The 13334-nt window shown below is 35.6% G+C and overlaps 1 protein-coding gene across 1 annotated transcript in view; it reads right to left on the reverse strand.

The window, feature by feature from the left end:
* Positions 1–13334, reverse strand: part of G2E3 (G2/M-phase specific E3 ubiquitin protein ligase) — a 64837-nt gene that overhangs the window by 46739 nt on the left and 4764 nt on the right. The window contains exon 2 of the mRNA XM_008567156.1: positions 5713–5753. Coding sequence (XP_008565378.1) covers positions 5713–5749 — 37 coding nt within the window. The 5' untranslated portion in view covers positions 5750–5753. The remainder of the gene's footprint in view (positions 1–5712; positions 5754–13334) is intronic.

The raw sequence follows: 13334 nt of genomic DNA on the forward strand, positions 1-13334 counted from the left end.
AGAATTCTATGGAATTGGAGCTTCTCTCAATTAATGTGTTAAGTTCTTTCTGAGAGAGCAAATCATATTGTTATCAGTAACAAAATTTCCAATACCTAGTTCTAAAATATTAAAGAGACTTTACATTTTTCATAAGTCTTTAACGATGCATTCCAGGGTGTAGTTAAAATGGCAACTTGTGCGTTATCATCACCAAAGCAATGATTAAACTGCAAAAACTGTCAGAATCAACATTTTAGAAGCTCTAGAATCTAATTAAAAACTTACAAAAACTAGGAGTGTAGTGCTCTGGCTCTGTCGGAATCCTGTCACCTTCACCAACTGTTGAGCTACATGACTATGCCAGTTGTTGAGCTCTTTTACCTGCCCATAATCCTGCAGACTGGGCCAATTGTCGAGCTAGGGCTGGGTCTGGAGCTCACAGACCCCTCAACCCCATTGTCCAGACTGGGTCACAAATCCTTCAAACACCAGGCTGGGTCCCAGACCCTCATACGCCAGGCTGGATCACCAGACCCCTCACATGCAGATCTATGAGCTAGGTAACTGGCAAACAGGTCCTTGGAAGCTGTAGGTTTGAGAGCATGGCTGCCCCAGGTGGTGTCCGCCCAAGGCAGATACCAGCCAGGGTTATGGCGCCACCCATGTGCACTAACTCCACCCACACACAACCTGCTTACAAAGAATGCACCACACCACCCCCAACCTGCCCCAAGGCGAGGGGGCCTGATTATTCTATTTTCCCAACAAGGAGAATGCTTAATGAAGAAATGAGCTGCTAAATTCTGATGAGAGCATTTTAACTTACGCACCTACCATTTCCTACTTCCTAGCTGGGCAGTGTCCTTGGGGTGGCCTGTGTTCCTGAACTGCCAGTCCAAGAGAAGGTAATATGGAGCTTGTTCTCAAAGAAATGTGGTTGTGTGTTTTGACCTGTGTAGTAGCTCCCTGAGGAATGGGCTGAGATGCCTGCCTTTGTTTTACCTGCCTCAGAACTTCCTCAGGGCTGGAGCCTCCAGCATTTTGTCAAAAAGCATTTAAAACAAATATACTAGCTGCAGTAGCCTGGGGCAAGGGAAACTAACAGAGCAAGAGGATGACAGACCAATAAGCCTAAGAAAGAAGCTGGGAAAAGGGTATACAAGGAGAATAAGGACTTTGAAAAGCTCCCACATATAAGGGAGAATCCAGAAGGGCATAGGCATGTCTAGGGATGTATGCATGCTCAGAAAAGATCCAAGAAACCCTAAGTTTTCAACTCTGGCTGATCTTTAGGCTCATGTAAGTCTACATTAAAAAAGAAAGATCCCAAAATAATAACCTAATTTTACAACTTAAAGAACTAGAAAAAAAGACTACGAAACTAAACCCAAAGCTAGCAGAGGAAAGGAAAAAAATAAAGATTAGAGCAGATATAAACAAAATAGAGAACAGGAAAATGAGAGAGAATGAATGAAAACAGAAGTTGGCACTTTGAAAAGATCAACAAAATCGACAAACCTTTAGCTAGACTGGCCTAGAAAAAAAGAGAGAAGATTAAAAACTTACTACACAGCTTCCATATTCAAAGCAGTATAGTACTAGCATAAGGACAGACATATGAATCAATAAATACGAAAGATTCCATAAATAAACCCACACACCTATGGTCTACTGATTTTCAACAAGTGTGCTAAGACCAATCCATGGGAAAAAAATAGTCTCTTTAACAAACGCTGCTGGGACAACTGGATAGCCATATGCAAAAAAATAAAGTTGAACCTCCCACCTCATACCATATACAAAAATTAATTAAAAACAGATCAAAGACCTAAATGTAAGAGCCAAAATCATAAAATTCTTAGAAGAAAATGTAGGGGGAAATCTGCATGGCCTTGGATTTGGCAACAGTTTCTTAGAATTCACATGATATTAAAAGCACAAATAACAAAAGAAAAACTAGATAAATTGAACTTCATCAAAATTTAAAACTTTTGTACCTCAAAGGACACTACTATCAAGAGAGTGAAGACTCAACAGAATGGGAGAAAATATTTGGAAATTACATAACTGATAAGAGTATAGTATGTATTAGAAACTCTTACAACTCAATAACAAAAACACATAAAATTTTTTTTAATGGGCAAAGAATCTGAATAGACATTTCTCCAAAGAACATATACAAATAGCCACTAAACATTTTAAAAGATGCTTAACATCATTAGTTATCACTCAACAGGGAAATGCAAATTAAAACTTCACACCCACGAGGATAGCTATAATCAAAATGTCAGATAGTAACAAGTGTGAGCAAGGAGAAACAGGAACCCTGATACACTACTGGTGGAAATGTAAAATGGTGTAGAGCACCTTAGAACATCATCCAGCAGTTCCTCAAAAAAGTAAAAGTTACCATATGATACAGCAATTCCATTCCTGGGTATATATGCCAAAGAACTGAAAAGAGATGTTCAAATACTTGTACACTAATGTTCGTAGCAGCACTGTTCATAACAGCCAAAGTGGAAACAAACCAAACATCCGTCAATGGATGGGTGAATGGATAATCAAAATATGGTAAGCCATACAAAGGAATATTATTCAGCAATTAAAGGGAATGAAGTACTGATATATGCTACAACATGGATAAGCCTAGAAACATTATGCTAAGTGAAAGAAGTGATGCACAAAAGGTCACATATATATGATCCCATTTACATAATGGATTACGTTATCCAGATTAGGTAAATCCACACACATTGACAAAATGCAGATTAGGGGCTGCCAGGGGCTGGGGACAGGGAAAATGAGGAGTGACTGCCAAAGGAATACAGAGTTTCCCTTGGAGGTGATGAAATGTTTTGGAACTAGATAGTGGTGATGGTTTCACAATACTATGAATGTACTAAATGCCACCAATTGTACACATCAAAATAGTTAAAATGGTGAATTTTATATTATGTGTATTTTATCCCCCCTGCACACACAAAAGACAACTTGTGGAGTCAGAGTTAAGATTCAGCTCCACACTCTTTTTTAAAAAATTTCATGTATTTATAGTATACAACATGATGTTTTGAAATATGCATACATTGAGGAATAGCTAAATGGAGCTAATTGTCATATGCACTATATTTCACATGCCTTTTATTTGTGTTGAAAACACTTAAAATCTACTCTCTTACCAATTTTCAAGTATAAAATATATTAACTATATTCACCATGTTGCACAATATTATCTCTTGAACTTATTCCTCTTATGCAACTGAAATTTTGTATTCTTTGACCAACATCTTCCCAATCTTTGCAACCCCCAACCCCCATAAACCATTCTACTCATTCTACTCTCTGCTTCTGCAAGTTCAACTTTTTTAGATTACACATAGAAGTGAGATCACACATTGTCTTTCTGTGCCTGGCTTATTTCACTAGTCTTAGGACTCCATTTTACCCTCTTAAAAATGAGGACAACAGTACCTACCTCAAACTATGCCTAATGAGGATTAAATGAGACAGTATATATTAAGATAATTAACAGGGGGTGACAAATAGAACTGAATAAATGTTAGTATTATAATTACTAATCTTTTGTCTTTTGTTTATTTATACAGAAAATTTTTATTAATATGCTAATGAAACAAGTAGAAAATCACTACCTAAAGAGAAAAGACTCTGAGGATCTCAAGGCAGCAGATCCATATAAGATGAAGGACGCATTCTTGAATCTCTAAATAACTGCATGAAGCAGAAACTCCCTATCTGCCCCATCTCCTCTAACCACTCCATGCTGAAATGTAACCTGACCAAGTAATAAACTTTTATTATGTTAAACCATTAAAACTTCAGGATTTTCCTATTACAGTAGCTAGTGTTATTTACCTTAACTAATACACGTAATCAAGAATAGATGTCACTCATATGTGTTGAAAAAGTACTATAATTTGTTAACAGGCTGCTCACAAAACAGATTTCAGGACTGGAAGGAAACAGCATAAGTTAATATTTAGTATTATAAAATATCCTCACTATATTGCCCTTCCTCACTTCAATTTAATAAGCCATAACCCAAAGCCTCTCTCCTAACCCTTTAAAAGATTTCAGCTCCTCTTCCTTCCTCATACAAAGGAGCTGTCAACATTAACTGTAGCAAATTGATGGGCCGGCCCGGTGGCGCACTGCTACAGTGCGCCGCTTGGGAGCACAGCGACGCTCCCGCCGAGGGTTCGGATCCCACATACAGACCGGCGGCTCACTGGCTGAGCGAGGTGCAGGCGCAACACTGAGGGTTGCGATCCCGTTGCCGGTCCCGGTCCGGTCCGGGAGCAACACTGAGGGTTGCGATCCATTGCCGGTCACGAAAAAAAAGACAAAAAGGAAAAAAAAAAAAAAAACTTTAGCAAATTGCCATTTGTTCATATTGGACATTGTACCAGCAGCTCCAACATTAACTCCTTCCTCCCCAGTGCCTATACTTTTTGCCACAAGTATCCATGCAGCCATCAAGAAGAGGAATGCATGGAATGAGCTGAGACTACAAAAGAGGAGTAGTCCTCGTGAATTAGCTGAGACTACAGGAGGAGGGTGGGGGGAGTCCTCCTGAAGAACCCAGGATGGAGGTACTATCTGCTATATGCTGTGGACCTGTGGCTTTCCGTTTGTTCCCCTTTCCTTGCCTCTCTTTACCTAGTATGGAGGGCTGTGAATGAAGAAGAGACCAGGTTCCAGGCATGCATTTTTATAAGTAGATTACTTTTGTATTTATCTGTACTTTGCTGCTTTTTAATTTTAATGTTTAAAATTCAGTAAAATTGTTCTGACTTCATTATATTTATTGTTAAGATCACCTTCTATTATAGCAAATAATACTGCCTTCCATTACAATAATGAAATAAAGTTTCTGCTTTAAACACATTCATGAAAGTGAAAAACGGAGTTAATTGTAGGAAAAAATATCAAGTAAATGATAGTAGGGATATTTGCATTTGGCAAATGCATAAAGGTACTCCATGAATTATTAAAGTTTCAGAATTATTAGAATAGCTGATAGAAGTCTGGAGGTAGAGCAGGAAAGTGGAAGGAGATTAAAGGCATTAATTTCCTTATCCAACATAACGTGAAGTCAACAGATACTCTCTAAAAGGGACCATCGAGATACAGAGTTTTAAGTATAATATTTTAATTTTAGAAGGAATCAAAAAAGATGTAAGAAACAGCGAATGAAGATGTTTAGCAGAGGGGTATAAAATAACAATTTAAATTCCTCATCTTTCATGGTAGCAAGTCAATAGATACTATTTATAACTAATTTATGAAGAAAACAACAACTAAAAGCAGAGGTCAAAAGGGAGCACAACTATTTGGGGAGATTGTTGTGAGCACTGAGAATTAAGTTTTCCTTTTCATGTTAAACTTTTGTGTATTATTTAAATTGTTCTCATTGCATTTTTCCTTTTGTAAAAAAAGGCAGTAAAAAAAGACGAAAAATTATATTTATTAAATAATTAAACGGTTTTATCAAGATACAAACCAAGTCTGACAAGTACATATACAGAATGCAAATAAAATTTGGCAAGTAAATTGTCCACTGATAGCAGATTTTGTTGAAAAGAATATACAATATTATACTTTAGTACAAGGACATATGAAGTAAGCATGCATCAAGGAATTCATTCCTATTGTTTAAGTAGCACTTTAAAAAGACATATTGTAATAAAAATAGTTACAGTTACTTACCAAGGTTCTGTGAATCACCAGGTTTATTTTCATTCATTTTACTAGGAAAAATAAGAACATATCAATATAGTCATCTTAATTTTTAAAGTCTCAAATTATCCATTTTAATTTAGTCAATGCATGATGACAAATAAGTGGCATAACTATTTCTTACTCTAGTACTGAATTTCCTCACCTTTTACACATCTAAGACCAGTAATTCTCCACAACAGTGGTAGAGTCTAGGGACATTTGTAAAATTGGAGGGAATGTTTTTTAGTTGTCAAAAATTAAGATGACTGTTGTTTAGTGGAAAAGGGCCATGATTTCAGGGTCCTGCAATGAACCAAACAGTTTTACATAGCAAAGATTAGTCTAATAGTCTAGATTTTCAAATTTCCTGGTACACATTCAAATAGCTTAAAAAAAAATCATCTATTTATAATGATGTTAATCTAGAACCCAAGCCCATTTTACACATAAACATCAAGTCTTTCTTTTTGCTTGCTATACTAGGACAAAATGAATATTTCCAGAACTACAACTCTAATGCAAAGCAAGGAAATTTGTGTTTAATTTTTGCTCAAACTTTACCAAGTATTGTTCATTTAGGGGAAAAAAAAATCACATCATCAATAACAAAGTCATTATTCAAATTTGAGTAGCCTATAAAACAATCATTTATTAGTCTACATTTGTGGCTGTTACATTTGCAGGGATTCTATACAGAGCTGCAGGCATCTGACTGTCTCATCACATCTTCTAGTACAGTAGCGCTCACCTATCTACATACTGAAAGACATTAATCTGTCCATCTCCTCACTCCCCACTAGTTAAGCAAATAAAATTACTTACAATCATCACCAAAATAAAACTTTTCTAAAAGGTCAGAGGAAGAACTTTATCAAGTGTATATGAACAGTCTACTTCAAATGTTATGAGATTCAAGTATAACAAGGTTTGTGTAAGCTCTTGGAATTTAAGTGGAAAAGAACTAACATAACACCACCAGGTAAATGTAATCTCATTTTATAGTTTCTAAAACCAATGCTTAGAAAGGTTAAACACTTGTCCAAGATCACAGGGCTAGTAAGTAGGAATAGACTAGCCCATAACTGAGTGACTACAGAGTATACTATGCTACTTAACATAAAAATAATGAAAGAGTACAAAAAATAATACAAAAAATATCAAAGGAAGGACAAAAACCACAAATAAGGATTGCTATGAAATTTCATTCAACCTAAGACACACCACAAAATGTAGGGCACACATTATTTTATGAAGACTGAGTAACCCAATTAAACTGATAAAATGCTTTCTTATAATTTAGAATATGTATTTCATACTGATTATAAGACGTTTTGGATTTAAACACGGATTTGGTCACATAACATTTTTGTACCTTCAAAAAAAATCACAGTCCAACTCTTTTGAATCACTTTGACTCCAAGCCTACAATGCTTTTTGTTTTTTCCTCACAAAATCATCTATTCCATCAAAATTGACATTTCTTAAAAGAATCTATAAAACAATTTAAGAGACCGGTTTTAAGTAGGCTTTGCAATTAAGTTAAGTCTAGCCTACCTTTCCTGGCCCCTCTCCAAAATAATTAATGTAGGGTTAAAGGAATAATTCTTTATTGTCTCCTGGATTTTTTTTTCTTTTTTCTTTAATACTCTACAGGTATATAATGGCACGTTTGATATTTATACATGCTAATACAATGAATACAGACTACCTTAGCTGGCCAAATTGACTGAGGATCACAGCCTGTAGAATGTGATTTTAAACATGTTAAAAGGAGTGTCGGGGAGGGGGTATGTCCATCCTAAAATTGATAAAATACAGTAGGAAGAAAAAATCACTCTTTTATTAGGACTTCTCTGTAATTTAACATCTGATGAGGAATTCAGCCTATCATAAATTCATGCATACACAAGAATTTACTGCAGAAAATTCCATAAACACTACACCATAAGCAGAAATTCACCCAAAGAAAACATAAAAATTTTAATGTACAAAATGATACTTTTTGTCAGTATCCAACAACACAGATTTACATTTGTGATCCCATCCCTCCAACCTGTAACTCCTTACAGTCTCCCTTCTATGGGGAAGTACAACTATCTAGTGCTTACTTTTAGATTTATCGCAATTCAGAATGATTGAGGTTCACAATATAGGCAACTTTTGTAAATTCTCTGAGCGTAAAATCACCATATCATCTAGCACAGTGCAAATAAATATTTGCTGAATGCGACTGATATGCATGCTAGTGATAGTGGTATCACTGGGCAAGGGTTCCAGCATAAGTTTTCTTTATAAAGAAATCCCAGTTTCCATGTGGTTACATATTCACTTCCTCTTCCCTTTCCCAGTGCAAGAACCCAAGGAATCTCTCTTGGTGAATATTATGATGAGGGGTCTGTCTAGGTCTCTATAACATGTGTATGGACAACTATGTTACCTAAAATAAGTTATCGGACATTTCTTGTTACTTGCTAGCCTCAGAACTTTGTACTAAACAACTGCTTTCTCATCTTTACAGATAAACATGAAAAAACAAAAATGTAACATAAACCTCACGTGACACCAAAAGTAGCATTACAGTACATAAAGCACCGGGGGTCTGTCTAGGTCTCTATAACATGTGTATGGACAACTATGTTACCTAAAATAAGTTATCTGACATTTCTTGTTACTTGCTAGCCTCAGAACTTTGTACTAAACAACTGCTTTCTCATCTTTACAGATAAACATAAAAAAACAAAAATGTAACATAAACCTCACGTGACACCAAAAGTAGCATTACAGTACATAAAGCACCATGTGGAAAAGCTTCCAAATATCATTGGCTACAAGCTGATCACAAAAATCTCCAATGCTATCAATACAGGAATAGGAAAAGTTTTTCCTATGCATGTTAATATCTAATAAGCACTTCATACAGTTTTTCAAAGTGCATTAATGCACACTATTCCACACAGACCAATGGAATCCAGAAATAGATCCATAGTTTTCTTGTCATCTGATTTTAAACAAAGGCACCAAAGCAATTCAATGAGGGAAAAATAAAATCTTTTCAACAAATAGTGCTGGAAAAATTGGATAGCCATACGGAAAATAAGTGAACTCTGACTCTTACTTCACACCATAAACAAAATTAATCTCAGATGGATCGTAGACCTAAATGAAAAGCTAAAACCACATAAGTTTTAAAAGAAAACACAGAATATCTTCATTACTTGGGGATTCGCAGAAGTTTCTCAGGACACAGGAGTCATTTAACTATTGAGGAGAAAATTAATAAATTATACCTCATATAACTAAACTCATCAAAAGACACCACTAAGAAAGTGAGGGAGGAAATATTTGTAAAAGATTTATCCAACAAAGACATATATAGAATAAAGAAAAACTCCTACAACTTAAAAGTATAGAGGCGAACAATCAAAGAAATAGGAAGATATGTAAGTGGCTAACAGACAAATAAGATAGTTAACATCTCCGGTAGTTAAGATAAAGCAAATTAAAACCACTATGACAGACTACTTCCTACCCACAAGCATGGCTAAGATTAAAAAGACTATCAACACCAAACACTGGAAAACATATGAAACAACTGGGGAACTCTCATAAATTGCTGTTGGGAATGGAAAATGCAATAATCATTTTGAAAAGTTTTGGCATTTTCTTCAAAGTTAAATATTTACCCATACATCTATCCTTTCATGCATTAATTTCACACTTAGGGTATCTGTCCAAGAGAAATAACATGTCCACAGAAAATTTTATATAAGAATGTTCAAAATATCCTTCTTCATGATACCCTGAAACCGGAAACTCCCAAGTCCATCAACAAGAAAGTAGATAAACAAATTGTAGTATATTGATACAATACTACTCTCAGCAATGAGAGGGAACTGTTGAAAGATGCAATAAAACAGATGAATCTCACAGACAGGCTAAGGGAAAGAAAATATACACTGTTCAAATACATATGATTCCATTCATAAGTTCTAGGAAAGGCAAAATTATTTTATCATGAAAAATATCAGAACAATGCTTCTCTGGGGGCGAGGGGGAGGGGGAATGACTGAAAAGGGACACACGGAGAATTTTTTAAATATCCGAGTTTCACTGGGATCATGAAAAATATCAGAACAATGCTTCTCTGGGGGCGAGGGGGAGGGGGAATGACTGAAAAGCGACACACGGAGAATTTTTTAAATATCCGAGTTTCACTGGGGGGATTTAAGCAACTTTGATACAAAGAAGAAATCTTGATTTCCAACAGATGTACAGAGAGCTTCAGATAAAGGCTTTCTGAACACAAGATTTTTTACTTCCCTTAATTTTAAAGATTCCAAGGAAACAAGACTCTGGGTCCACTCTGTAGTCTAGACCTATGTTGACTCCTTAACATACAACCCAGGGTTTACTTTCAGCCTATCAAAACACTGCTTCATTTAAATCTGTTAATGAATTAAATTCATTTAAATTCACCTAAACACTATCCTACTCTAAAAATCTGCAAGAACTCTAATGTGTCCTTTGGTGAGAAGCCCTGTGATTCCTCTGGTCTACAATCTTTCTCACTGCAGCGAGTCAATAAACCTAACTATCCAACTACAGGTTTTTCTCTGATGCTTTTTAGGCTGATTGGGCCAGGGCAAAACAAAGAATAAGGCAAATGACACAAAACAAACAACTGGTGAATATAGATAAAGGGTATATAGTTGTTCCTTATACTATTCTTTCAACTTTCTCTAAGTCTGAAATTATAACAAAATTAAGTTACCCAAAAGTTGAATGTTCTAAAGAAATTCCATAATTCATACTTGTGACCAGTTTACATTAGCTTTCTTCCTAATCCCCAGCATCTGAAATAAAACTTTCGTTTCTTAGTCCTGACCGAAGATCACTTTTTTTCAAACAAGTCTCCAAAACAAAACTTTGGAAAAAAAATAATGACTACTCACATATGTTTGTGTGGGATTTTATAATTTGTTTCAGATGTTTTACTTCACGTATATGAATTTTGAGACTTCTTAAGTAGAAAGAGGAAAACAACGGTATGTAAGTATATGAGAGTACTTCAGAAAGTTAGTGGAAAAACAGAATTAAAAAACATACAAATCTTTCCATGAACTTTTTGAAGACCCCTCACATATCACAATAACAGTTCAAATCTTAATAACATACCTGGTCTTAGAAATAATATAAAACTGTTTCCATCCTCAGGAAATCGACAATTTAGTGATGTTCCAGGAAGACACTGTCAAGAGGTATTCTGAGTCTCTTCCACTGCTTACTTTCACTTGGTCAGTCATTGATACAGTTTGATACTCCTTTCAGAAGATACAGCCTGATCCCCCTCTCCTTCATTGTGGATGTGCTTAGTGTTTGATAACTTGCTTCCTCCAAAAAGACTGTGGCAGAAATGACAACATATGACTGTTGTCATAAAAGTCATTGTGACTTCCTCCTTGCTCTTACCATGGTTCTGGAGGAAGCTAGTTGACATATCTTTCAAGATGCTCCATGCAGAAGCCCACTTGGTAAGGAACTGAGGCCTTCTACTCTAAACCATGTGAATGAGCTATCTTAGAAGAGGATCCTCCAGTCCCAATTAAACCTTCATATGGCTGTGGCCTGGCTAACAGCCTGAGAGCAACGTCATAGGAAACTCTATGCTAGAACCACACTGCTAAACTGCTCCCAAATTCCTAACCCACAGAATCTGTCAGATAATAAATGTTTATTGTTTCAAACCACCAAGTTTTGGGGTGATTTGTTACACATCAATAGATAACTAACACAAGAAAGTAAGCCAAATTTCCTCTCATTATCTGTTCAATCTTTTGTTGTACATTTGTTGAAATTTACTATTTCTTCTGGAATCAGTTTTGTTAGTTTACCTAACTTGTTTCACCTATTAGAGTACAATTGTTCATAGTTGTCCTTTTTGATGTTAATCTGGCTGAAATTACCAGAAGCCAAGCAAAATGTGTTTTGATTATTTTTCTAAATGACTGAGAACTCCACCAACTTGAATATACACAAGGTAGAAACTAGCCCTCAGTTGAAGTAGGGTGATCCATCTAAACAAGTGCTAATTTTACAAACCTAATTCTCTGTTTTTCACATGAGTTTCAGTAAATCCATAATTTCTTCTAAGTTAGAATCGTATCTTTTGTATTAAAAGCTCTGGGCCAACCTAAATTTCCTGACGGATGTAGTAGGAAAGCTTTGAACATCACTAGATGACAGGAATTTTTCAGCTCTGTTATAATCTTATGGGACCACCACTGTATATGTGGTCCATCATTGATTGAAATGTTATGTGGTACATGACTGTACTAATATATGCTATAACATGGATAAACCTTAAAAACATTACACTTAATGAAAAAAGCCAGACATAAAAGGTCACATTATGTATAACCCCATTTATATGAACTATCCAGTATAGGTAAATACATAGGGACAGATGTGTACTACCATATAATTCAGCCAAGCAAAATGAAGGCATACGTTTATTGTGCACAAATATCCCTTGCAGCTTTATTTGTAGTAGCTAAAAACTATAAACCTAAATATCCATCAACAGATGAATGGATAAAACAAACTGTGGTATATTCATACAATGGAATACATTTACTTAAACTCATTGAACTGTACTCCTAAAATGGGTGAATTTTACTGCAAAAAAATTGTATTACCAAATAGATGTTTAAAAGTTGACAACTTTCATGTTTTATAAAAGATGTCTGGGCCGCCCCGTGGCTCACTCCTCCTAAAATGGGTGAATTTTACTGCAAAAAAATTGTATTACCAAATAGATGTTTAAAAGTTAACAACTTTCATGTTTTATAAAAGATGTCTGGGCCGCCCCGTGGCTCACTAGGGAGAGTGTGGAGCCGATAACACTAAGGCCACTGGTTTGGATCCTATATAGGGATGGCCGGTTGGCTCACTGGCTGAGCGTGGTTCTGACAACGCCAAGCCAAGGGTTGAGATCCCCTTACTGGTCCTCTTTAAAAAAAAAAAAATAAATAAGATGTCTTTAAATTAAAAGGAAAATAAACTTATTGTTTATTAAACAATAAAGTTACAAGTAAATTAAACAATAAAGTTACAAGTTTATATTGACCTAAATATATAACTAGTCCTCAGGAAACAAGTCCTCCCCAACTATCAACCTCCCCATATATTGGCTCCCTGTGCCCACTGTTCATGGTTCTTCATGATTACAATATCATCCAACACACAAAAAGACCTTTCCAGCTTAGCTTCCAATAGTCTTGTGATATATGACTTCGAAATTCAAGAAGAAATAATGTGGTCTCTTCTGCATCAGATTTGCAGCTCTGATTCAAATACTTGCACTACTTTGGCTAGAGAAGGGGTGAGGGATGGGAGCATATTTGGACTGTATGCTCCTTAAAGCAATCCTATACACTGTCCTTAGAATGATGTCCCTACATTGTTAGGCAGGTTTTCAAAGAAAAGCTATGGGCAAGGAGGTCAAGTAATAGTTTTAACTGTTCAAACTGAAAAGGAAAGGCAAACTTTTCTGTTTTTTTTAATTCCTAACATTTTGAATTAAGTTTCTTTTTTTTTTTTTTCCTTTTTGT

This window comes from Galeopterus variegatus, unplaced genomic scaffold, assembly GCF_000696425.1.
Source record: "Galeopterus variegatus unplaced genomic scaffold, G_variegatus-3.0.2 Scaffold299, whole genome shotgun sequence".
NCBI classification, from domain to species: domain Eukaryota; kingdom Metazoa; phylum Chordata; class Mammalia; order Dermoptera; family Cynocephalidae; genus Galeopterus; species Galeopterus variegatus.